General features: G+C 28.1%; 2 protein-coding genes across 5 annotated transcripts; both read left to right on the forward strand.

Annotated features, from left to right (window-relative positions):
• Positions 1–929: 929 nt before the first annotated feature.
• LOC125857123 (patatin-like protein 2) lies at positions 930–27,908 on the forward strand. 4 transcript variants are annotated; one of them, XM_049536799.1, is made up of 9 exons: positions 965–1,071; positions 5,961–6,019; positions 6,137–6,321; positions 6,437–6,623; positions 7,213–7,374; positions 7,473–7,775; positions 7,957–8,080; positions 27,173–27,221; positions 27,770–27,908. In XM_049536799.1, exons 1-9 carry the CDS (start codon positions 999–1,001, stop codon positions 27,843–27,845), a joined length of 1,218 nt encoding a protein of 405 aa, XP_049392756.1. In that variant the 5' UTR covers positions 965–998; the 3' UTR covers positions 27,846–27,908. The 4 variants fall into 4 exon arrangements, with proteins under 4 accessions (XP_049392753.1, XP_049392756.1, XP_049392755.1 ...); XM_049536798.1 differs by lacking the exon at positions 27,173–27,221 and having other exon boundaries at positions 7,957–8,129; XM_049536797.1 differs by lacking the exons at positions 27,173–27,221; positions 27,770–27,908 and adding an exon at positions 8,678–8,824 and having other exon boundaries at positions 7,957–8,129.
• On the forward strand, positions 18,212–21,535 carry LOC125857125 (patatin-like protein 2). Its single transcript, XM_049536800.1, has 6 exons — positions 18,212–18,439; positions 18,697–18,878; positions 18,965–19,154; positions 20,158–20,319; positions 20,612–20,914; positions 21,356–21,535. Exons 1-6 carry the CDS (start codon positions 18,290–18,292, stop codon positions 21,533–21,535), a joined length of 1,167 nt encoding a protein of 388 aa, XP_049392757.1. The 5' UTR covers positions 18,212–18,289.
• Positions 27,909–27,960: the final 52 nt, after the last annotated feature.

The raw sequence follows: 27,960 nt of genomic DNA on the forward strand, positions 1-27,960 counted from the left end.
GAATTATGTTAATAATTCATATAATGATTACTTTAGTAAAAGGATATTTTTCAGCATTGAATTGATAAAATCTTACCTAAAATTAATTTTTTTTTTTTAAAAAAGTACTCAAATAAATCATCTATTAAAAAGTTGAAGTAATACTGTGCATCTAAACAATTAGAAAAATAATTTTTAAATAAATATGTATGAAATTTTTTAGGCCTCAAAGAAAATTTCGCTTTAGGCCCCCAGTTACGTTGAACCGCCCCTGCCCATTTTATATGAGGTATTTTGACTCGATACGGAGTTTAAGAAAGAAATAAAGACTTTTAAAACTTGTGGTCCAAAATGAATGATAGAAATTTGTGTGACTGTAAATCATTTCATTAAGGGTAAAATAAATATTTTATAGTTAGATTGTTACTTTATATATATAGAAATGTGTCATTCTTTTTGGGACTGACTTAAAAGGAAAGTGAGTCATATAAATTGGGACAGAGGGAATATATAGGTACATTGAATATGTATCTTAATTGCCTATGTACGATCAAATTTAGATAGACTTAATGAGTGAGTATCGAATACCAACCGAGTGAAAACAAAAAAACAAAAAAAATCTCTAGAAAAATCAAACCTTTTGAAGTGGTCCATACAATAACCAAAAAAAATTTAATGACTACAAGAAAATTCAAATGTTTATTGTTGTTCTGAGTCCAATTTAATGAATAAAACCTACTTTCTGGCCTTATTATTTATTGCTTACATATTTTCCCAGAATTTTCTTTAAATTTTTTGTATTGAAAATTTCTTCATTTTATAAGTCAATCTTTGACCCATAAGTCATCATGATGATATATGACCAAGTCTCTCAAGGGTGAGGTAAGTGAGGCCTATAAATTAAGTTATGTGTCCCTTTTTCTAAAATATTCTCATAACACACACAATTCATAAATTTAACATATCTATTTGTCCAAACTTTGCTACACTCTTTTGATTATAATATCAGTTAATTAAAAATGGAGAGAAAAACATCTCAAATTCAACCTCCAACTTATGGAGATTTAATCACTGTTCTTAGCATCGATGGAGGTGGTATTCGAGGAATTATTCCAGCTACCATCCTCAATTTTCTTGAATCGCAACTTCAGGTCAATTTTTCTTATAAATGATATATGCATGTGTAGTTATTACTAAATCCTAAACTCTAAACCATAAATCGTATTATTTTCAGGAATTGGATGGAAGCGATGCAAGACTTGCAGATTATTTTGATGTGATGGCTGGAACGAGCACCGGTGGCCTTGTAACGGCCATGCTAACGGCTCCAGATGAAAATAATCGTCCACTTTATGCTGCTAAAGATATTACACCGTTCTATTTAGAGCATTGTCCAAAAATATTTCCACAAAAGAAATGGTATATATATAATTCTTTTTTTCTAGTGTTTAATTCCTTTTATTTATGATCTAAACAAATATTAAAATTTTGTTGAATTTACAAACATGCAGGGGTTTATTTGCTCCAATTAGGAATATTGTGCAAACTCTTATAGGACCAAAATATGATGGAAAATACCTACATGAAGTCGTAAAGGAAAAATTGAAAGACACTCGTCTTAGTAATACTATTACTAACGTTGTTATTCCAACTTTTGATATCAAAAAGTTGCAACCAACCATTTTCTCCACTTATGAGGTACATATATATATTAATTTGACAATGACTATAATTTATTACAATCTGCTTACATCCTATCATTTTCATACTAAACTAAATATATTGAGTATGTTATTGTTGTTGTAGACGAAACGAGCAGCATGTTATGATGCAAAATTGTCGGATATTTGTATTAGTACATCAGCAGCTCCTACTTATCTTCCTGCTCATTATTTCAAAGTTGAAGATGGCAAAGACAATGTTATAGAACATCATCTCATTGATGGTGGTGTTGCTGCTAATAATCCGGTACGTACTAAAAATATTTTATTAATATTAAGAATTTTAACTTATATACACTGACAATACAATATTTCAAGGTTTGATTGCAATATCATATTAAGAATTTTAACTTATATACACTGATGATACAATATTTCAGTGTTTGATTGCAATATCGGAAGTAAGCAAAGAAATTTTCAAGAACAATCCGGATTTCTACCCAATAAAACCGATGGAATATGGTCGTTTTCTTGTAATATCACTAGGGACAGGAGCTGCAAAATATGAACAAAAATATGATTCATCCATGGCAGCAAAATGGGGGATTGTTGAGTGGTTATTGCACAAAGGTTCTAATCCATTAATAGAAGTATTCACACAATCAAGTACTGATATGGTTGATTATCATAATTCTGTTGTTTTTCAAGCTCTTCGTAGTGAAGATAGTTACCTTCGAATTCAAGTAAGTTAAAGCAGTGTGACATTATCTTTACGAACATATTATTTACTCACAAGACCTTAATAATATTTTATTAATATTTTTTTTGGTTGTAATTGATAGGAGGATGAATTGAGTGAAACAGAAGCCTCAGTAGATGTGGCTACAAAAGAAAATTTGGAGAGGTTAGTGGAAATTGGAGAAAAATTATTGAAAAAACCACTTTCAAGGGTAAATTTGGAAACAGGTTTGACAGAACCAATTCCTAAAGGAGGCACTAATGAGGAAGCCCTTAAGAGGTATATCATCATAATTTTAATTTGATACTACATTCATCATAAATTATCTATCGTATTTATGATATGCTCATAAGTTAATAAAAATCTTTAATTTTGTGACAGGTTTGCAACATTATTGGTCAATGAAAAAAGACTTCGTGAGTCAAGGTCGCCACTCATTATCAAGAAAGCCTCGAAATAATTCATGAGTCATCAAGAAAAATTGAAAAATCTTACGCACAAAAAATGAGTTCAAGTAATATTTATTGTTAGTATAATTTTCTAGCTATATTTCCGATGAATTTTTCAATTTTGAAACTAATATTAGGAATAGGCAGGGTAGTACTTAATGAAATTCGATTTATTTAATTGTAGTATTATTACGTACTAGTGTGAAAGTGTATTGATCATTATCATTCAATATTTATAATATATGTTCTTTGATATCTACGTAATTCTTATTACAAAACTAATGTCTTATTCATAGCATTCTATATTTTCTGCTTTAACTTTGTTTAAAATAAAGTCAAAAATCAAAGGCAGAAAATATAGTCAATAAAGATATTATCCGTCCAAGTTAGAGTGAATTACTGATCTCCTATATATATATATATATATATATAATATGTTATATATTATCATAATAAAATAATATTTTTTATAAGATGCTAAAAAATTATAAAAGAACAAACAAAATAATTAAAATTTAGTAGGAATTGGACGAATTGGATAATGATTCACATTTTAGCCCATTTCAACACAAGTAATTTTTTAGTGGATCAATAATCTACCTATTTGTTAAATAAGAGCAACTTACAAAAATAACTATATTTATAGGGTTAATGAATATCAATAGCTATAAGTATGTTATTTACAATAAATGACTACAATTTATATCATTTTTTCGCTGTATTTTTGTATAGTTTTTATTTATTTATTTATACATTAACACATCTTTAAGTACAACAAACTAAATAAGGAATTGACTCTAAATATAACCCACTATCCTTACATTACTTCCATACAATCAACAACTTCCCATAATTAACTTTATAACTAAAAATTACGTACTTATTTAAAGACATATCAGATCATATTCTTTATCAGTTTAACAAAAATTGTGATACATCATACTCAATTTTCTTGTTGTCTCCATATTTCTTATTCTGGCGTCGTAAAGGTATAAATAATTTTTTTTTTTAAATTTAAGTTATTGTATGTAAGCAAATTGTTGAATTTGTGAATGAAGGTTAAGTATTTCGATTTTGAATAGGTGAACTACATGGCAATAGATACACTAGTTGTTAAACAAAAAATGAATACACCAATATAGAATACAATGAATACATTGTTGTTAAACACAAAAATGAATACGTTGGATATAACTATACTTGTATTCCCTAATCAATTTTTTATCTTGAATATAGTACTTATCTATCTAGATATAACTGTATTCGCAAATCAACATTTCAACTTGTGCTTATATAACAATACAAATATCTATGTAAATAAATATAGATACATTTCAACACTGTTGTTAAGCAAAAATATGGATACATTAGACAAACGAGCAAAAAAGATACAATTTGTGGGTATCAAACTATATAAGTATGGATACATTAGATAAACGAGTAAAAAAGATACAATTTATGAGTATCAAACTGTATAAGTAATCTTCTAAATAAAATTTTGAAAAGGACAACAATATAGTATTGATATATCCAACTATACTTGAATTCCCTAATCAACTTTTTAAATTTGACAAGTACTTATGTATTCAAATATAATTGTATTCACAGATCAACAGTTCAACTTGTGGTTATATAATAATACAAATGTCTATATATATAAGTATTTTAATATATATAAAATTGACAATCAAATAATATATTATTTTTATCTTCTTAAATTTAATTTAATCCGCTTATTTGATACCTCTAATTATAATGAAAATGATGATAATAAAAAGCAAAGTATTTACCTTAAAATGCTCACTTACTTTGATCCCAACATAAATATTTTCTACATTTTTTCTGGCTGCTGACATTAGCACAGGCAACTATGCTGTGTCAGCATGACATCAACGACCATTTTTTTCTACCTTTAAACAGTATACTTATGCCAAACTTCCCAATTTAACTAATTAAATAATCTTTGAAAAATTCATCTCCAATGACAGAAGTACCATAGACTAGTTCCATTGTTGTATGCAAGAATAAATAATTCTTTTTGAAAAAATTGATCATTTCTCTCAATGTAACTATAACTATTTCTTTCACGATAAGAAAAGTATTAATTAACTCTCAAATAATATTACAAGGCTGAAATTAAATCTAACAAAGTGCTCCATATAGATAGGTGAATGTGGTCCACTTCGCTAGGGTGGATTCAAAATTTAAAGTTTACGAGTTTTGGGTTATAATTCTTCAAAGTTATCGAGTTTTAATTTATATTTTTTATATTTCAATTGCCTTGTCCAGTTTTAATTATATGTACATAATTTAAGACTAAAGAAGATTTTGTGATTTTAAACAGAAGATATGTAAAATTTATTAAAATGACCTTTAATTTTGTGATGTTAAATATGACTTGTGAAAAGTTAAAATTAAAAAAATTATTTAAAAAGTAGACTGACAAGAAGAAAGTGATTCATACATAGTCAATAATTTTTCATTTTTGAATTTGACCATTTCTCTTAATTTAACTCATTTCTTTCACGATAAGAAATATTAATTAACTTTAAAATAATCTCACAAGGTAGAAATCAAATTGAACAAAGTGCTCCATAGTTTTAGATAGATGTGGTCCATTCCGTCAGAGTCAGATCCAAAATTTAATATTTATGATTTTTAGATTATATCCTTTTGAAGTTATCGAGTCTTCAAATATATAATCTTTTTGATAAACATGAAATTTGAATAAAAAATTATCTAAATTAATTAAAAAGAATTGTGTTAAATTTTCACTTCTTGATCTTCAGTCTTTTTGCTAATACATGTTTACCATAATTTTGTTACTTAATTATTTTTATTGAAATTTTCTTCATTTGATAAGTCAATCTTGTACTCTTTAAGTCACCAAGTCTCTCAAGAGCATGGCCTATAAATATATAGTGCCTTATACATTAACAAAAATATCATAAATTAAACTAGTTTAATAAACTACTTCATAAGATAATTAAATTTTTTAAAAAAAATCATAAAATTATTTGATTTAACAGCATTTTTTAATACCCTCTTTTGATTAAGTAATGGAAAGAAAAACATCTCAAATTCAACCTCCAACTTATGGAGATTTCATCACTGTTCTTAGCATCGATGGAGGTGGTATTCGAGGAATTATTCCAGCTACCATCCTTAGTTTTCTCGAATCTCAACTTCAGGTTTAATTTTCTCTATACTTGCATACATCTCTATGCTTTCTGTTCGATTTTATGTGGTACTATCTTTAAATTTTTGCATACGTGTGACATAAAATAATATTCAAAATTTACATGAAGGAGTTTGATGGAAAGGATGCAAGACTTGCAGAATACTTTGACGTCATTGCCGGAACGAGCACCGGTGGCCTCGTGACGGCAATGCTAACGGCACCAGATGAAAATAATCGTCCGTTTTATGCGGCGAAAGATATTATTCCGTTCTATTTGGAGCATTGTCCAAAGATTTTTCCACAAAATAAATGGTACGTACATATTTTAACAATTTTGATCGCTACTGTCTTTTAATTTCATTTGTAATATGTAACTAACAAAGTTTTAATTTTTATTTTTTTTGTTGAATTTTTTAAAAATATGTAGTGGTTTGTTTGCTTCGATGAGGAAGATGGTGCAAGCTCTAATAGGACCAAAATATGATGGGAAATACTTACATGAAGTCATCAAGGAAAAATTGAAAGATAGTTTACTTAGTAATACTATCACTAACGTTGTTATTCCCACTTTTGATATCAAGAAGTTGCAACCAACTATTTTCTCCACTTATGAGGTATAGATTTTCCAACATTAACAACATATTCCGTATAATTTTAATAACGAGATCATGATCAAGATGACGTATAAGCAGATTGATCGTACTCTTACTTTATGAAGATAGAGATCTTGTTTCCAATTAATTATACCCTTTGCTTAGGTGAAACATATTAAAAAGAGTTTTTTTGAAAAGGAAACATAGTAATGAAGAAGCTAAGTTATATCGAAAATAATGGAGAAAAGAGCCGTAGCAACAACAACAACAATACGATATAACTGAACCACAAGAAACAACATGTAATAGTTAAATCGAAGAATAAGATAGTAGGAGAGTTATAATAATAATAAGGAAATTAAACAAGACACCGCTCGACTACCTACGCTCTAAATCCTCAACCTCCATTAATCTTCCACCTAATTAGGTCATGCATGTCCTCGATAATCAATAAATAACCTTAGTATTTACAACATATATAATCACATGTATACCAGCCACTACTACTATTTATTGGCTAGCTAGCTAACTATATAATATGATGACGCTTGACGACTATTACAATTAGGTAGGGGTAAGGTCTGCTTACATATGCTACTTTTTGTTGCAGGCGAATCGATCTGCACGTTATGATGCAAAATTATCCGATATTTGTATTAGTACATCAGCAGCTCCTACTTATCTTCCAGCTCATTATTTCAAAGTTGAAGATGACAAAGGAAATATTAGAGAACATAATCTCATTGATGGTGGCGTTGCTGCTAATAATCCGGTACGTACGTACTAAAACACTTTATTACTACTAAGAATTTAACTTATATGAACTGACGATACAATAAAATTAAATTCATATACTCTATTATTTTTCAGTGTTTAATTGCAATATCAGAAGTAAGCAAAGAAATATTGAAGGAAAACTCAGATTTCTTCCCAATAAAACCAATGGATTATGGTCGTTTCCTTGTAATATCAATAGGGACAGGAGCTCCAAAATTTGAACAAGTATATAATTCATCCATGGCAGCCAAATGGGGTATCGTCGATTGGTTATTTCACAAAGGTTACACACCATTGTTTGAAGTATTCACACAATCAAGTGCTGATATGATTGATTACCATAATTCTGTTGTTTTTCAAGCTCTTCATAGTGAAGATAGTTACCTTCGAATTCAAGTAAGTATCATCTATCGAAAATAGTCTCTCTATGCTTTTTTTTTCTCTTTTCTATCGTGACAACTCTTGTTCCACCCACCTTTTAGCGTTCTGGGGCTTCTCTAGACTCTACTATATAACTACATTGGATATATTATTGTATTTTGTTATTTTTTGGTTGTTGAACCTAATTAATTAACAGGAGGATGGACTAAGTGGAACAGAAGCCTCAGTGGATGTGGCTACAAAGGAAAATTTGGAGAGGTTAGTGGAAATTGGAGAAAAATTATTGAAAAAACCACTTTCAAGGGTAAATTTGGAAACAGGTTTAGAACCAATTCCTAGAGGAGGCACTAATGAAGAAGCCCTTAAGAGGTATATCATCAATACTTCCGTTTAAAATTATTTGTCGTATTTTTTTAACATATTCGTTTAAGTAAATATTAATTAAGAGTTTTTGATTATTTTATTTTGATTTATGTTTGGTAATCGATATCCGTCTTGAAATCTAACTAATTCAGATTCACACTACGTAAAGACTTGACTAATCCAGTTTCGCACCACATAAGGCTCCGTTCAGAGAGGGTCACTTTTTACTAAGGATTATTTCATACTAGGACATTAATTTAATTAAGAATAGAGCAATTCACATAGTTTGTGGTATAGAAGGAGTATTACTTTGACTCTTTGAGAAAAGAGTAGGAAGTTTTAAAACAAAACAACGCTATTATTTGACAACAAAAAGGTGTTTGAAAACTCCTCCCTTGTTCTTTTGTGTGACTAAATTAATATATTAAAAATTAATTAATCAAACCATACAAAATAATTTAAACTAATTTTGTATTATGAATGTATTTTAGCTAGTCATTACTATTACTATGTCATAAAACTTGAGTCATTAAAATATTTGTTTATTTTTATAGGTTTGCAAAATTATTAGTCGATGAAAGAAGATTGCGCGAGTTAAGATCGCCAGTTGCCAAAAATGTCTCGGAGTAATATAGTCATAAAGAAAATTCTACGTCTGGAAAGTAAATTAAATTTAAATATAATGTATATTATAAGTGCAAATTTCTGTATATTGGTATATATTGTATGTTCTTCGTGTGAAATTTGTCGTATTTGTAATATAATTTTTCATGGTGACTAATACGAATTGCCACAAAAATCTATGCTTATAAAAATAGACTATCGTGGATCGATCTCATATATGTATTTGATATGTCAAATGTTATTTTTGGGGAATCAGATCAAATGATAAATTCTTGATTAAAAATAACTTTAGCACGTACGCATTATACTTTATAAGCAATACGCATATATCAAAATACAAAGTATGTATACATATATTTTAGAAAATATGAAAGCTACATTTGTTGAAAACATCTTAAACGTGTACTAGAAAATGTAGTTGATAATTTTTTTTCTCCTTTTAATAAATGAAGCTTGAAAATATAGTTGATAAATAGTGAGTTTACTAATTAGAATAAATAATCAAAAATTTCCTTCAACCCATTCATGATTATGAAAAATAAAATGATGATGGGGAAGCACATTCTCTATGTCATTTCCTTGTCAATAGAGAGAAATTGTTGTCTTGTTTCCGTGTAAAGAACAAAATTAGAAACTAACTTATCTTATCGCATTTATTATAAACAATTATTTAAAATGCTTCATAATTATAATATGAAACATATTTGTTTTTAGAAGTTTGAATCTTGCGAGATAAACTATACATAGTTTCGTCTAATGAATCAAAATTTGCCAAGGCAAATAAACAGATATTGATAAATTATTCGAATAATTGTCTAAAACAAAGTCAATTTTGGTGCTTAGTTTCCTTTAAAAAGACATTTTCATGAAAAATGATTTCCCTTACTTATTATGGACTAAAGTTTTTTTTTTTTTTTTTTTTTTTAGATTTAACATAACATTCCTCATTTCAATGAAAAAATATTTCTTTTAATTTAACTTACATAAGGTCAGGTGAGAGGCTTTTGTTTACTATATAAAAAAAAAGGAAAAAAAGTCTGAAATATATCCGAACTTTGATCGAAATTGTTGTAACATTATCGAACTTTGGAAAGGACCTTTTACCCCCTACACTATTTAATAGTGTATTTTAAAGTTATATATGAGCCCACGTGGACATCATATATATTGCATCATTATAAATAATAATGTGTCCACGTGGACACATGTATACCTTTAAAATACACTATTAAATAGTGCAGGGGGGGTAAAAGGTCCTCCATAAAGTTTGGTATCGTAAAAACAATTTCGATCAAAGTTGAAGTATTTTTCAGACCCTTTTCTCTAAAAAAAACCTTTCTATATGTCGATGGTTATTTAGAAAAATAAATAAATATATATAGAGAGAGAGAGGGGATGACAAATATTTTTTATTACTAAAATGTCTTATATATATTTCCGGACTTGAATCATGTCTGCCAAACAATTTCAATACATCTAACTTAAGATAATTATTCCACATATCATGCTCAAAATGGAATTGAGTGTTTTCACGTCTTATTGTGATGCCCAATTTGTCTTTATTTTTGATTGATAAGCAAGAAAAAAAGCAAGGAAACAATTAATGGATTTTGGACTCATTCAATTACGCATCTTTTGGACCCTTTGCTGGTCCACTATCAATAAAAACTAGCTATAGCCCCCTATGTTGGAATGTTGAGGAAAGAGTGCATTTTTCATAAGNTTCTATTCTAGAACTTTACTATGAGACTTGTATATTTTATTCAGATTCCGTATTAGAGGTTTGTACATGTGACAACCAATTCTGGGGTTTCATTGAGTTTATTTAAAGACTTCCGCTTATCTTTCTATCTTATTCTTGTTTTATTAATTCCGTATCGTCGGGTTTTTGGGTGTTAGGCTGACGTGTCTGGTGGGGTTTGGACACGTGCCATCACATCCGATTTTGGGGTGTGACAAAATTGTACACCAAACTTTTATCTTTTACAAAAACACCCTCTATAGTAATTGTTTGCATTGTATTACATAATTTTTTTCGTAAACACCAAAATAGTGATGAAATATTCGATGAATATAAAAGTGATGATATGGTTGTTGATGAAAATAATGAAAAATTGGCTCAGGGTAACAAAGTCATGTGCTTTGTCTACTTCACGATGTATAGAATGATGCTTGTTGCACTCACTCCAAACTACCACATTGCTCCAGTGTCATGGACACTACTTGTTATTTGTTGCAACGATCCAATTGACTTGTAATACAAACTTATGGTTAGTTTTGATAGTTTTTAAAACTTATGGGTATAAATCATATTTTTCTAAAAAAGTGAAATATGTTTCTCAAATACTATGGCCAAACACATGGTGAAATTTCATCCAAATAATATTTGCAAGAATATTTAGAAATCTATGGCCAAACGCTAGATTCTTTATATGCATTGTTTAAGGTAAACTTTATATTCTTAACTTTGACTTTTAGATTTGGTCTTCCTTAATAATCATTCTTCATTTAGGGTTTAATTTGATGAGGCAAAGATATAGACGGAGTGAATAAAAAATCTACATTTCTAGATATATCAACATTAGAAGGAGAGTCAGCAATTGGTTTCTTTGTAGGAATGCAAAACTTGAAAATTTTCTATTAAGGGTCAGTCATCTAAAGTCAAATTTCATAGAGAGACTTCAATTTTCTTAAATTTTGTGATTGACATATATAAATTGAATAAAAGTAATATATTCAGTATAATTCTATAAATAAGATCTAAGAGGGCAAGACGTACATGCTAGTCTTTACTGTTACTATATGTCATAAAACTTAAATCATTAAAATATTTGTTTATTTTTATAGGTTTGCCAAATTATTGATCGATGAAAGAAGATTACGTGAGTCAAGATCGCCGGTTACCAAAAATGTCTCGGAGTAATATAGTCATAAAGAAACATCCTACACAGAGAAATTATAGTGAATTTAAATAATGGATACTATCAGTGTAAATTTCTCTCTATATTGATATATATATTGTCTATTCTTCGTATAAAATTTGTCGTATTTATAATATAATTTTTCATGGCGACTAATACGAATTGCCACAAAAATCTATGCTACGGATTATATGAATTAACTTTTTTATCCTTTTAATAAATGATGCCTGAAAATGTAGTTGATAAATAATGAGTTAACTATTATAATTTAAATAATTGAAATAATCAAAGTTTTCCTTCAACCCATTAATGATTATGAAAAATAAAATGATAATGGGGAAGCACATTGTCTATGTCATTTCCTTGTCAATAGAGAGAAAATGTTGTCTTGTTTCCATGTAAAGAACAAAATTAATTAGAAACTAACATATCTTATTTGTTTTAAGAAGTTTGAATCAAAATTTGCGGATCCGGCTCCTCTCCATTACCCCTTCCCTCCATTTCGTCAAGTGCACTTCTAGATTAGAAACATGTGTCATATTTAAAGTTTAAAGGTCAAGATTATATTAACAAATACCATAACCATAGTTAAGTCAACTAATTTTAGAAAACTACTCTCCAAATTTGGTAAGAATTACAATATATTCTACACAAAATTTGATATTTATTAATATCATTAATTTCATATTATATTTTTTTATTTAATTATTAAATTGTATGATATTTAAGGTGAGAATCAACTAAACAATTTATGTACTACTAAACTTTGCTCTTGAAATATTATATATACTAGGGATAAGGGTCTCAAAAATGTCCCAACTTTGGTCGAATTTGCTATTGCGATACTAAACTTTCATGAGGACCTATTACCTCGATCCCTAGACTATTTAATACCGTATTTTAACCCCCTGAACTATTTAATAAGGAAGATTCTTTTCAAGTTTGAATTTGTTCATTTGGAATCTAGGTTCTTCTACTTCATATTTCTTTAATATGAATATTTTCCCTCTCTTTTTTTTATATCATTCCTTAAGTCCCATAGGTTTGATGTGTATTTTAAAGGTATATATCTGCCCACGTGGACACATTACTATTTATAATTTTGCATAATTTTTTATGTTCACGTGGGCAAATATATATGTTTAAAATACGGTACTAAATAGTCTAGGGAGGTAATAGGTCCTCATGAAAGTTTAGTATCGCAACAGCAAATTCGACCAAAGTTTGGGTATTTTTCAAACCCTTATCCCTATATACTATGTTGAGAAACAAAACAAAAAAGTTAAGAATTATTATTGTGGAAAAAAAACCATAAAATAAAAGACACGAAATAAAAATTAAAAAAATAATAATAAAAGAATGAAAGATTTTTAGAATTAAACGTGAATATAAAAAATATTCCAAGGAGAAAATGTGGCTATTGTGTTTGAAGGGGAAAAATATTCTGTACTATTTTATTTTTTAATAAATATTTTTATCTTCTTTTTTTTGTTAAAGAGAAGATAACATTGTTTTAAATGCAAATGTTTTTGAAGACTATTATTTATCACATTAAATATAAACGTTTCATGTTTTACAATTTTAATATTTAAATATAAATTAAAATATAAGATGAAATTAATGATATTAATAAATATCAAATTTTGTATGGAATATATTGTATTTTATCAAATTTGGAGAGTGATTTTCTAAAATTAGTTAACTTAACTATGATTATGATAATTGTTTATATAATATAATATTGACCTTTAAACTTTAAGTATGACACATGTCTCTAATCTAGACGTGCACTTGACGAAATGGAGAGAAGGGGTAATGGAGGAGAGCCGGATCTAAAATTTGCCAAGGCAAATAAGCAGATATTGATAAATTATTCGAATAATTATCTAAAAAAAATTCAATTTTGGTGCTTAGTTTCCTTTAAAAAACATTTTTGATGAAAAATGATTTTCCATACATATGGACTGAAGTTTTTTTTTTACTTTTTAGATTTAACATAACATTCCTCATTTCAATGAAAAAAAATATTTCTTTTAATTTAACTTACATAAGGTCACGTGAGAGGCTTTTGTTTACTATATATAAAAAAATCTTTCTATATGTCGATGGTTATTTAAATCTATAGGATCACAAATATTTTTTTTTAACACCACCACTAATAGTGGATGTTTAACATGACCCAACATGTAGACTACTTCAAAAGTCATTATGCATTGTTTAAGGTAAACTTTATATTCTTAACTTTGACTTTGAGATTCGGTCTTCCTTAATAATCAGTCTTCATTTAGGGTTTAATTTGATGAGGCAAAGATATAGACTGAGTGAAGAAAAAATCAACATTTCTAGAAGGAGAGACAGCAATTGGCTTTTGTGTAGGAATGCAAAACTTGAAAATATTCTATTAAGGGTCGTTCCGATAAAAGGATGTAAGTCAAATTTCATAGAGAGACTTTAATTTTCTTAATTTTTGTGATTGACATATATAAATTGAATAAAAGTAATATATTCAGTATAATTCTATAAGTAATATTTAAGAGGGCAAAATGTACGCGCTAGACCTTATGAAATCATAATATAAACAATGCGATTTTTCAATGAAAAAATATAATATGAAATTTGAATAATAAAACATAGGATAGTATTGCGTTGAATTTGATAAGATAATATGAGATATTGAAATAGTGTTTACCTATTATCGTGCTTGAAATTTGAAAAAAAATAATTATCTTTTTGTAAATCGACAACAATAAATGAACCTCCAACATCAAGCCCAACTTCGAATTTAAATGGATCTTTAGGAAAAAGTGGATGGGATGTGGAGGTAGGGGTGGGGGCACAAACAAAATCAATTTGAAACCCAAGTCATTATTTTAATGAAAAATTATGTAGTTAAGCAAACTTATACTACTTAATTACTCATCATAGTTATAGTTTGCTATAATTATCACTTGCGACTAACATTAACCATTAATTATGTCGGTTGACTTCGAGTTTGTATAATTAGTCACGTTTGTATATGTATAATTCGCCATATTTGTATTATTCGCAACTAACAGTTCGTTATTTGATTTGTATACGATGGTTTGTATTTGTATATGACGATGATTTCCTTTGGTTTTTCAGTTTTGTCATCATATACATTCAATCTTTTTGTGTATAACTTTTTAAAGTTTGTATAAACATGTAGTTTTCGGATTTTGTATAATATAATTTATATAATGTAATTTGTATAATATATTTTGTATAATTGTTTAAAGTTTATATGTTTATGTTTGTATCAATTCGTTATTTCGAGTTTTATTATATTTGTATAATTCGAGACTTTATATTACTCAATTATACAAAAACACGCAAATTATACAAACGTACCTGCGAATTGTACAAACGAGATGCGAATTATACAAATTATTGTCCTCTCTCGTTCGCCTCTCTCCTCCCTCTCCCAATTTCGCTCGCCTCTCTCCTCCCTCTCCCAATCTCGCTCTCCTCTCTCCTCCCTCTCCCAATCTCACTCTCCTCTCTCCTCCCTCTCCCAATCTAGCTCGCCTCTCTCTTCCCTCTCCCAATCTCGCTCGCCTTTCTCCTCTCTCTCCCAATCTCTCTCGCCAGAATATACAAATACATATGTATACTATACAATTATCTAACCGATATACATATAAAATTCACCTCTCTCCCACTCTCTACCCTCTCTCGCTAGCTTCTCTCCTCCCTCTCCCAGTTTCGCTCGCCACTCTCCTCCTTATAACATGTAGCTACGAATCGTAATTAGTAAACTATAGTTATTGAGCGTAATTAGACTATTTTTGAGTGGCTATATGCGAAAGTTCCTCATGACCTTATAATCGAATCGTCATGCATCTATCAGGTGAATGTTTCAAATTTTTAATACTAATTGTCCGAATTGGAAAGATGCCTTTAATATAACGACCTTATAGGTCACCTAGAACCCTTTATTTTTGCGTAGTTATAAACATTTGAATTAGTCTAAGAGAAATACAAGTATTCAAAGCATTCAAAGATTAATCTGATCTCCAAACTTGAGATTTGATCATTGTTCTTAGCATATATGTGGAGATGATGGAGAAATAAAAATTTTATATAGGACCATCATAATCATATTTAATAAAATATTGCTTCAAGTTAAAGGATATATACACGGAATTAATAGTATTGAAGAACATTCTAGATTTTTGACTGATGATTTTTTAATTTTTTTCTTTATTTATTTTGTTATTTTACTATCGTTATTTCCTCTTTTATCATCTTTAATTATCTTTTTTAGAATCAAGATTCATTAGAAACAACTGTCATATTCCACAAAAATATATAATAGAAATAAGATCTCTATATTGTAAACACATATGTTGTTGATTTTATAATTCTATATTTTTCAAATTAACAAAGTCTCCAAGCGTACAATTTTGCATTTGAAATCGTCTTCTAATCAACAATAAGTGGAATAAATAATATATAGTATTTAATATATTATTGCTTGTTTTGACTACTCTATTTCTTTAATATATACACAAATACAAAGTATATTTTAAAACGCCGCTAAGTCATAAATCATAATGTTGATATCTGATATACTCCAGTTGCATCCCTTTTTTTTTCCTCTCTTTTTCTCTTTTCTTTTCCTTATGGATTTTATATGTATAAAAACATATAATTATATTAATAACAACAGAAATTTCCTTAGAAATTTTTTTCAACTAACTTCGGTGGCCCGTGACACTGGTTGTTTAAAGCCTATTACATGTTAATCAAAAAGGAGTTGTTTTTAGCCTATTACATGTTAATCTAAATAAGTAATTATAAATGAACAAGTTGAGTTGAATTTAAGAAATTAAAACCAGATCAAAACTCAACTCATTCATATTTCATGTGGGTCGAAAACGGATCATGTAATAAAATAACAGGAAAAACTTTCTCTGTGTACGAATAAAGTACGTACGTACATTTAATGTTATAATAATCTGTTCTTTAAATTAATTAGTTGTGGACAATACATCGCTATGAAGAAGTCATAAGAGTTCTTCTCAACTTAATGTTACACACCTAAAAATGAGAGCTTTTATTATTTACAACTAATTCGGGGTGACACTTTCAAAAAAAAAATTTCCATGGTATGAATTTGAGACATTTAATTAAGAACGGAACAGTCACACCACTCTATTATAACCCATATTAATATAAATTGCAATTCTTCTCATATATTAATATGATGAAAAAATACGTCTAAAAATATTAACTAAAATTTAATGCAGTTTAACTATCGAAAAGTAATAAGTAAATTACGAAATGAGTACTAGGCTAAGAATTACTACATGAAAACTACATATGTTGAAAATTAAATATATTCAACGTTTACTTTTCTCGAAAAAAATAATATGGATACTTTTCTGCACTTAATAAATGAATCTTTGAATATTTGACTTGTTTTTGATAAATAAATGTCAAGAGTTAAAGACTTTGTGAATTGCGCCCCTTCTAAGTAACAACATTATTTAAAAACTAAATTGATGAGTTTACTAATTCAAATTAAAATAGCTTAAGTAATTAAAATTCCCCTTCAACTCTTTAATTCTGATAATTAAAATGATAATGGGGGAGCACATTATCTACGGCATTTGCTTGTCAATACAGAAAAATTGTGTCATCAACGTATACAGATTTTATATTAATTAACAATATATGATTTAATTTGACCGCGTTATAACAAGAAACTTGTCTTATTTTTCATAACAACTTAAACTTATTATAAATAAGTTATCTAAAACGTTTCATGAATCATATAATGATATAAAAAATATTTTTGTATATAAGCTTAAATCTTGCAAGATAAGTATAATTTAATTTATTAAATCATGCTTATATATTAACAAATGTACTCTTGATTTAATTTAGCATTTGTTATACTAAGCTATTATCTAAACTAAAACGCTTCATCATATATATAATATGAAAAAGATTTGTTTATAGAAGTTTAAATCTTGCAAGATAACTATAAATTCGTCTAACAAATTAAAATTGCCAAAGTTGAGAAAAATAAAATGATACGCCCTCCATTTCAATTTATTTCTCATGTTTTGACTTGACACACATTTTAAAAAATAAAAAAGACTTCTGAATCTTATGGTATTAAATTAAAAATATGTTAAATGCACTAAAATATTTTTTAAACTTGTGATCTTAAACATATCGTGATATGAAAAGTTGAAATTAAGAAAATGAAACATATATTCTTTCGAAACAGACTAAAAAAAAAGTAACACGAAATATTCGAATAATTGTCTCAAAAATATTTCTTGTAACGTTAAAGTTTTTTTGTACAAACCCTTAATTGTGGGTCGTCTTTGACTGATTCTAGATATAATAATATATTCGTGGTCATCACTCGTTATTTTTTTTAATTAAATTATCCAAGATTTACAAGTTGAAGAAGCAACTTAATGTGTACTGAGGACTATAAATAGATGGTTTGGCATTTGTTAGATATATCAATATAAAGTTGAATCAATATTTTTTCTAGAAATTTTACTTGTTTCATAAACTCTTAGCAATATTATATAAGTAAGTTTTATATAATACTCATATTCATCAAATTAAACCAAATTAATGAATAAGGTAATGTTATCATCAAGTGGTTCATTAAAGTTGCAACCTCCAACTTATGGTAAACTCATAACAATTTTAAGTATCGATGGAGGTGGCATTAGAGGAATTATTCCAGCAACTATTCTTGAATATCTTGAATCTCAACTCCAGGTAAAACTAATTCTATTACGTAATACATTTTTCGTTCTAGTTGGTTCAAAAATACAAAAATAACACCCTTATTTTATATTCAGAAATAATTTAATTTTTTTTATTTTACACGTAATGACATTTTTTTTATAACCACATATATGACATATAATCACAAAATTCAAGAGTTCGGGGATCCTACTAGCTCATCTGGTTGGCTACCTGAACTTTCACCTCGTTGATGACACTTAGATTTCCGAGTTTAATTATTAATATAGGAATTGGATGGTGAGGATGCAAGACTTGCAGATTACTTCGATATAATAGCAGGAACAAGTACAGGTGGCCTTGTTACAGCCATGTTAACAGCTCCAAACAAAGACAAACGTCCTATGTTTGCTGCTAAAGACATAAAGCCATTTTATCTTGAGCATGGTCCTAAGATATTTCCACAAAAAGGGTAAATAATATTAAATTCTTGTTTAAGTGCTAATTATAAATTATCTTAATTTGACTGATAATTACTTTAATTAAACAATTTCACAGGATGTTATTTTTTGGATCAATAATGAAGACATTGAAGTCTTTAATTGGACCAAAATATAATGGGAAGTATCTTCATCAAGTCATAAAGGAGAAATTAGGGGAGACTTATTTACATGAGACTTTGACTAATGTTGTTATTCCAACTTTTGATATCAAGAATCTACAACCAACAATTTTCTCCACTTTTGAGGTATTTTTTTTAAGTTTATGTGAATAATAATATTTTTGCCTAATTCTTCAAAAGCACCAATATAATTTCCCTTAATCCCTTCTTCCATGACAATAATAATGACAAAGAAATGGATTTTAGTAATAATAATTGTGACTTGTTATCAAGGTATATATATTCTTTAATTTAAGGAGTCATTTTGATGTGAGGTATAAGATATAATAATTATCTCAAGATAAGATGCAAGATTATTTTATCCTATGTTTAGTTGAAGGTATTAGATTGATAGTCCTTAGATTATTTATCCAACCATTTATATCATTGTGATGTGATAAGTTATCTCATATATATATTGGTGGAATAATCTTATCGCAGGATAACTTATTTTAGGATGATTAATCCTAGAGTAACTTGTTCCTAATTACAATACTTCATACAAATTTACTACTCCCTCCGTCCCATTTTATATGTCACATTTTTACTTTGCACTTGCATTAAGAAATGATGTAATTTTACCCTTCTACCCTTATTTAATGTTTTCTTAAGTCAACTTTATTAATAAATGACAAGATTAATTAACTATTCTATCAAGGGTATTATAGACAAAATATGGTAATTTATACATAAATTTTATAAAATGACAAGTATTGTGGTCCAGCTATTTATAGAAAGGGATGACATATAAAATGGGACGGAGGGAGTATCATTTTTTACTAAACCATCCATTTACGAGTTATGTTGGGCATATCAAGTCACGTATCCAAAAAATTGGGACAATTTGGTGGCACATGGCCCAAAAAGAAGATATCAAAACTTTAGAAAAAAATTTGTGTGTTTTTTGTTGGGATTGATTTGTTTTGATATAGTCATGATGGAAAGTAAAAGCTAATACTCTATAAGTTTAATTTAATAATCAAATAATTATCGACCAACACAAAATGATTATAAATTAATCGAGTTGGATGATGATTATTCCATTAATGTTTATTAGTCTAACATATTTTAACCCGTTCAAATTTAACAGGCAAGAGAAAAACCATTAATGGATGCTAAGCTTTCAGATATATGCATTAGCACATCCGCTGCTCCAACTTATCTTCCTGCACATTATTTCAAGACTCAAGACAAAGATGACAATTTCCATGAGTTCAATCTTGTTGATGGTGGAGTCGCAGCTAATAATCCAGTATGTACATTACTATATATATTTTGAGTATATTCTAAAGACATTTTCGAGAAAATAAATCATAACTTCAATTAACAAATTCATTAATAACGTGTCACTATCCTATTGGCTACCCTACCAATTCGCATAGTTGGTATCCATGAAAAATTCCTCCGCGGGGAATATATTATTTTTAAAAAATATATATTTTTCACTCTCCAATCAAACACTGAAAACGTTTTCCTAATTAGAAGTATGTGTCATAAAATATGTCATTTTTTCTTATATATGTCTTGGTAATTGCTTTTTGCAGGCCCTTGTTGCTACAAGTCAAGTGACCAAACAAATAATGGCTGGAAATCCAGATTTTTTTCCAATTAAACCCATTGATTATGGAAGATTTTTGGTGATTTCTGTAGGCACTGGATCTGCAAAAGTTGAACAAAAATATAATGCTAAAATTGCATCAAAATGGGGTATATTGGGATGGTTACTTAATGGAGGTTCAACTCCGATTGTTGATGTGTTTACTCAAGCAAGTGGTGATATGGTTGATTTTCATATTTCTGTTGTTTTTCAAGCTCTTCATTCCGAAGAAAATTACCTTCGTATTCAGGTACAAGTTCTATATACTGACAGCGTAAAGAAAATTTACAACTATTTATTTGTGACAGGTCACTTATCATGTTATACCATATTATGCTTATTACAAAAATTAGTTAAAATCAGAGATGGACCCAAAATCTGGATCATCTAACATACATATTGATCAACTTTTGGTAGTGTGATAATGTAAAATAAAATAAAATTACACATAGCTAATTTATGTGTATATTAGTCGAACTTCTTTGTTATAAGATATTGAGTCGAGGATTTTTTGGAAACAGTCTCTTTATCTCCACAAGATATATCGTGGTAAAATCAGCGTATACTCTACTTTCCTCAGACCCTTGTGCAGGATTTAATTCACTGGATATGTTGTTGTTGTTAGAAAGTTTTAGGTTTTATGACGATTTATCTCAGACAAATAATTATTTTGTTTATTGATCCATGGTAGGATGACACATTAAGTGGAATAGACTCCTCTGTTGACATATCAACCAAAGAGAACATGAACAAATTGGTTGAAATTGGGACAAATTTATTGAAGAAACCAGTTTCAAGGGTAAATTTGCAGACAGGACTATTTGAACAAAGCAAAAAAGATGACACAAATGAAAAAACTTTGAAAAGGTAAATATTATATTTAAGTCTCTTGCGAATATTACTATATTATTATAGTAGCAACAGATAAACTTTGTAACGAATAATAAAATTCATCAAATCTAATTCTATTTATTGGCAAATCAACAACAACAATAAAAATTTTAGCTACGAAATATTTAACGATTGAATTGCAATGAAATTGATCATGTATAATTTTTGACAGGTTTGCAAAGTTACTTTCAGAAGAAAAAAGACTCCGGGATTCCAAGTCACCTCATACACGCAAAACCTCAGAGTAGAACATCATATATATTTGTTTAGAACACACAAGAAATTATTTAATTAATACTTGTATTTAATTAACTCAGTATTTATTTAATTTGTAATAAATGACGTGTGAAATTCAAATCGTGTGTGATGTACAGTGTAAAATTATTTATACCTGTAAAATTATTGTTAATTTTCATAAGATCATATTTACTAGTTGGTCATGTTTAAGTTCATAGCGTATTTTTAAAATTATGGGTTCTGGTATAGTATTTTGTTGTAATTATAATTAATTTTTACATATGCCTCGTCCTAGGCAATTGGAAGAAATTCCGGGTAAGAAGTGAGATGCCTTTTCCTTCGAAAAAGCACTGCTAAAAGAATAGCTCAGGCAAGGTTTCTCTCCCAACTGCTTCTGCGGGATGAATCTCCACCCAAAGAGGGGCCGGATTATCCGCTTTCACCGTATACAGTTTAATTATTTTGTTCCATTATAGCAGTTGACTTTTCGTCACCTAGTTCATCTCTATATATCCCCCATTGGTCATAAATTTTGAAAATAATTTTTCGTCACCTAATCAATCTCTATGTAATCTCTACGCAACGTAACTTATAGTGTAGTCTAAGGGTGTGTTCAGTATGGAGGAAAATATTTTTCTTCTAAATTTGTCGTTGATCAAAATTCTTAAAGAATATTTTTTTAAGAAAATAGATTTCTTAAAATGAGAAAAATGACTTTCCTAACTGGTAGTTGGAAAAACAAGTTTCACCAGCGATATTCCTCGTTGATTATGCCCACCCTCCAATAACGTAACATACCTCATCACTATCCCCACCACTCATAATATCTGCCTAAATTACATACAAATGTTACAAAAAAAAAAATCGCTTAAGTACCTAAATATAAGAAATTAAAATAAGTAAAAAACCAATTTATTTATTTATTTAAAAGAAAAACAACTAAAAATATGAAAAACTTTTTTTTTTCCCCTCAGAGGTAATGGACGACCTACATTTTTTCACTTGTCCAATTCAATCGCAGGCTAGCAAATAATTTTGCCTTGATGTGTTGTTGTTATTATCAGAAATGCTTTATTATTACATTATTGTAAATTGCAATTAATATAACGATAAATATCGGCTTCCCTCAGTTTGTTGGCATTTCATTTTCTGAATTTAATTATTCAATATATATAACATGATTGTCATTTGTCGGTTTCAATCGATCGGTAGAAGGATAGTTGATTTTGTTTATTGATGGCTTGATATTTATATTAATTTGTTTTATATTTGTAAATAACTAGATAATTATTTGAACCACACTTGCAAAATATGTCATTCAACTGATTATGTAATATTCAAAAAAATTCTCATGACCGACATAAGTTGTGTTGTAATGACGAGATTGTTCCACTCTTAATCAAAATTCTCAGGTTTGAGCATTGGATAAAAAAAAAAAAATCTTGTTGGGAGCGCCACACCTAAATAAGCTCTACAGCATGCGTATGTGCAATCCAAATTTAGTTGAAACTCCAATATGAGCTTCGGATACGGAGTAGGAAACAAATGTTTATTTTTTAAAAGAAAAACGTGGGACAATATATATAGTGGCCATCAGCATGTCCCCCTCCAAAACAAAATAAGGACCTATCCATACAGCTTGCACCCTATAAAACAAAATACTAAACCTCTCAAATCACTACCTACGCTTATTATAAATAATAATCATGTTTTAAGCAATCTAGTAACACTATTAATGTACGAAAGTAGGCAAACTCTTTGATGATTACATCAATTTTTAGTCAGAAGTTTCAGATCCAAGTCCTAACACTCTTAGGTATAAAAAAAAATTCTAAATTAGAAATAATTAAAATTAAAAATATTATGGTAGTTAAATAGCTAGCTAGTTCCATTTGTCCAACAAAAAAATATCCTAGAATTGAGAAAATTAAAAGGATATTCAACTAATATGGAGTAATATAATTGATGAAGTCTCAAATTTGTGGACCACGCCAAAGAATGTGTTGTAGTAGAGGAGACTGCTCCTCTCTTAATTAGATAAACTTTGTAACGAATAATAAAATTCATCAACTCTAATTTTATTTATTGGCAAATCAACAACAACAATAAAATTGTTAGCTACGAAATATTTAACGATAGAATTGCAACGAAATTGATCATGTATATTTTTTGACAGGTTTGCAAAGTTACTTTCAGAAGAAAAAAGACTCAGGGATTCCAAGTCACCCCATACAAGCAAAACCCAGGGGCGGCTGGTAAGGCTTAAAAAAAAGTCTTTTGTTTTTTTAGTTAATTAGCCAAGATTAAATTTAAAAAAAATAATATTAGAACTAAGACAGTAAATGCAAAGGCCCAGTTTTTTAGTTAATTAGGAAGGATTAAATTTTAAAAAAGAAATTGTTAGAACCAAGACAATAAATGCAAAACGGCTCAATGAAGTGATGGTATGATAGATATGACTATGACTTTTTGACTTTTCAATAAAAAGTTGTGTACTTTTTTTTTAATGTACAAATTATCTTTTTTTTTTACCTTATTTTTTTTCTAATTTTATTTTTATATATTCTATCCTCCTCCGTTCTATTTCTTTTCACTTTCTTTTTTCTAATCTTACATCTCTCTCTTATTCAAAGCTTAAAAATTTACTCGTTCTATTGATAGTTTATATGTTAAATTTGGAGAAAACTATATTGCAGCTGCTTGATTCATTTTTGGAAATCAAGTCTTCATAGCTTTTGAATTTGGTAATATCATTCTAATTTCTAATATTATTTTTGTTTTGTGTCTTATGTTTATTATATTTTTTATTTGATATTGTAAATAGTGTTTTAAAATATTTGTTAGATTTTGATGTCGCTATAGATCAATTAAGAGGTTTAGTTTCTTTTTTTAAAAACATATAGAGAAGAAGGATTTACAAGTACTATGATTTCGGCTAAGGAAATTGCATTAGAGATGAATATAGAACCTGTATTTCGTAAGAAACGTGTAATTTATAGAAAAAAATAATTTGATGAGAATGTTGATAATGAAATCACAAGATCTCTTGAAGAATCATTTAGAGTTGATTACTTTTTATACATAGTAAACCAAACTATCTTTTCACTTCAAAATAGATTTGAACAATTTGAAGTATATGAAAATATTTTTGGTTTTCTATTTAGTGGGAAAAAATTGAGATCATTAGATGATGAGAATTTGAAAAAATATTGTCCTAAACTTGAATGTTCCTTAAAACATAATACTCACTCCGATATTGACGGTTTAAACTTATTTTCTGAATTAAAAGTGTTAAGGGAAATCATAAAAGTAGAAGACAATACTCTAATTGAGATACTCAATCAAATAAAAAGACTTGATTCTTTTCCAAATCCTTACATTGCTTATAGAATAATGTTAACAATTCCCGTAACAGTTGTCTCAGCCGAAAGAAGTATTTCAAAATTAAAAATTATAAAATATTATTTAAGATCGATAATAACTCAAGAAAGATTAAGTGGTTTGGCTATATTATCGATTGAAAAAGAATTATTAGAAGAGATTGACTACACAAAAATTATTAACAACTTTGCATCTCAAAAAGCTAGAAAAATAGATTTAAAATAAAAGCATATATAATTTTTTTTTAAGGCCTCTAGTTTGATTTTGGCCTTAGGCCACCAACGGGTTTGAGCCGCCCCTGGCAAAACCTCAGAATAGAACATCATATATATATATATATATATATTTGTTTAGAACACACAAAAAATTATTTAATTAATACATGTATTTAATTAACTCAGTATTTATTTAATTTGTAATAAATTTCTTGTGAAATTCAAATCGTGTGTGATGTACAGTGTAAAATTATTGTTGATATTCATAAGGGCATATTTACTAGTTGGTCGTACTCGTGTTTAAGTTCACAGTGTATTTTTAAAATTATGGGTTATGTATTTTGTTGTCATTATAATTGATTTTTACATATAACTTTTTGTTCGATGTTAAAAGTATTGTATTCAAATGAATTCAATGCTTGAACATCCACCTCCTCCGGAATAAGGTGCATCGTCCTGCAGTTTAATTATTTTGTTCCATTATAGCAGTTGACCTTTCGTCACCTAGTTCATCTCTATATATCCCTACGATACTCTTTGGTCATAAATTTTGAAAATAGTTTTTCGTGAATCGTGACCTAATCAATCTCTATGTTCTCCCTACACAACTTATAGTGTAGTCTTAGGGGTCGTTTGATTTGAATACAAGTTATCCTGGGATTAGTTATGTTGGGATAAGTTATACTGTGATTAGTTATGCTGGAAGTAGTTTTTATTGCTTATTTGGTTTGTCATATTCAAACTTATATTAATTGCATAATTTTTAATAATAAGTTGTTTGATTACAAAAATACCCTCTACCTTATTTAGTTTTTTTTTTTTTTTTTTTACATTTTATGTGCAAACTTTAGTTATTCATTCTCAAAAATCAAACTTTCATGTTATTTAGCTTAAATATTTTTATATGTGCATTTCCATGATTGTGCCAGTGTTTTTAAAATAAAACTTTCATCTTATTTAACTTAAAAATAAAACTTCCATCTTATTTAACTTAAAAACAAATTTTCATCTTATTTAGCTTAATAATAAAACTTTAATCTTATTTAGCTTAAAAATTAAACTTTCATCTTATTTAGTTTAAAAATTAAACTTTCGATCTTATTTAGCTTAAAAATAAAACTTTCGTTTTAAGTTTGTCAAAGTAAAATAAATTTTATCATTAAAGTTATCTACATTTTAATGTATACATAGAATATAGTTTTTAATTGAGTAATAAACTATGTATTTAGTAGTGGAGTGAATATTTTAAGAGAAATCAAAATATAAATAAACATAAAATTAGGCAAAAAAATCAACTTATAATATATTCATAAATAAAAATTGTATTAATAAAATGTAATTTTTTAATAGAAAAATATATTATGATAAAAACAACGATTAAGTAAGGTTGTGAATGTTATTATGGTTGTTTAAAATTATATTAATATACATGAATGTATAAGTGATGTATAAAAGAGAGTTTAAGGGGGAAATTTTGTTGATTTACATACTTTATCCCAGGATAAGTTATCCTGGGATTACTATTCCACCTTCAGGGAGGGATAACTTATCCCAATACTATTTGTTAATCCTGAGATAAGTTATCCCATCATGTCTAACCAAACAACAAATTAAGAGACACTATTTTATTTTTTGGTTGTTGAACCTAATTAACAAGAAGATGGACTAAGTGGAACAGAAGCCTCAGTGGATGTGGCTACAAAGGAAAATTTGGAGAGCTAGGTTAGTGGAAATTGGAGAAAAATTATTGAAAAAACCACTTTCAAGAGTAAATTTGGAAACAGGTTTAGAACCAATTCCTAAAGGAGGCTCTAATGAAGAAGCCCTTAAGAGGTATATCATTAATACTTCCGTTTAAAATTATTTGTCGTATTTTTTTAACATATTCGTTTAAGTAAATATTAATTAAGAGTTTTTGATTATTTTATTTTGATTTATGTTTGGTAATCGATACGCGTCTTGGAATTTAATTAATTCAGATTCGCACTACGTAAAGGCTTGACTAATCCAATTTCGCAAAACATAAGGCTCTGTTCAGAGAGGGTTACTTTTTACTAAGGATTATTTCATACTAGGACATTAATTTAATTAAGAATAGAGCAATTCACATAGTTTGTGGTATAGAAGGAGTATTACTTTGACTCTTTGAGAAAAGAGTAGGAAGTTTTAAAACAAAACAACGCTATTATTTGACAACAAAAAGGTGTTTGAAAAGTCCTCCCTTGTTTTTGTGTGTGGCTAAATTAATATATTAAAAATTAATTAATCAAGCCATACAAAAAAATTTAAAATATTTTTGTATTATGAATGTATTTTAGCTAGTCATTACTATTACTATGTCATAAAAATTGAGTCATTAAAATATTTGTTTATTTTTATAGGTTTGCAAAATTATTAGTCGATGAAAGAAGATTGCGCGAGTCAAGATCGCCAGTTGCCAAAAATGTCTCGGAGTAATATAGTCATAAAGAAAATTCTACGTCTGGAAAGTAAATTAAATTTAAATATAATGTATATTATAAGTGCAAATTTATGTGTATTGGTATATATTGTATGTTCTTCGTGTGAAATT

Source organism: Solanum stenotomum, chromosome 2 (assembly GCF_019186545.1).
Source record: "Solanum stenotomum isolate F172 chromosome 2, ASM1918654v1, whole genome shotgun sequence".
Classification (NCBI taxonomy): Eukaryota; Viridiplantae; Streptophyta; class Magnoliopsida; order Solanales; family Solanaceae; genus Solanum; species Solanum stenotomum.

Excerpts from the sequence above, each read along its gene's own strand:
- LOC125857123 (XM_049536796.1), top strand. The coding sequence starts at position 999 with ATGGAGAGAAAAACATCTCAAATTCAACCTCCAACTTATGGAGATTTA. Across the intron at positions 1,399-1,490 it reads ATATTTCCACAAAAGAAATG|GGGTTTATTTGCTCCAATTA; the intron begins GTATATATATAA and ends ACAAACATGCAG. Across the intron at positions 2,659-2,760 it reads AATGAGGAAGCCCTTAAGAG|GTTTGCAACATTATTGGTCA; the intron begins GTATATCATCAT and ends ATTTTGTGACAG.
- LOC125857125 (XM_049536800.1), top strand. The coding sequence starts at position 18,290 with ATGAATAAGGTAATGTTATCATCAAGTGGTTCATTAAAGTTGCAACCT. Across the intron at positions 18,879-18,964 it reads AAGATATTTCCACAAAAAGG|GATGTTATTTTTTGGATCAA; the intron begins GTAAATAATATT and ends ACAATTTCACAG. Across the intron at positions 20,320-20,611 it reads GAGTCGCAGCTAATAATCCA|GCCCTTGTTGCTACAAGTCA; the intron begins GTATGTACATTA and ends TGCTTTTTGCAG.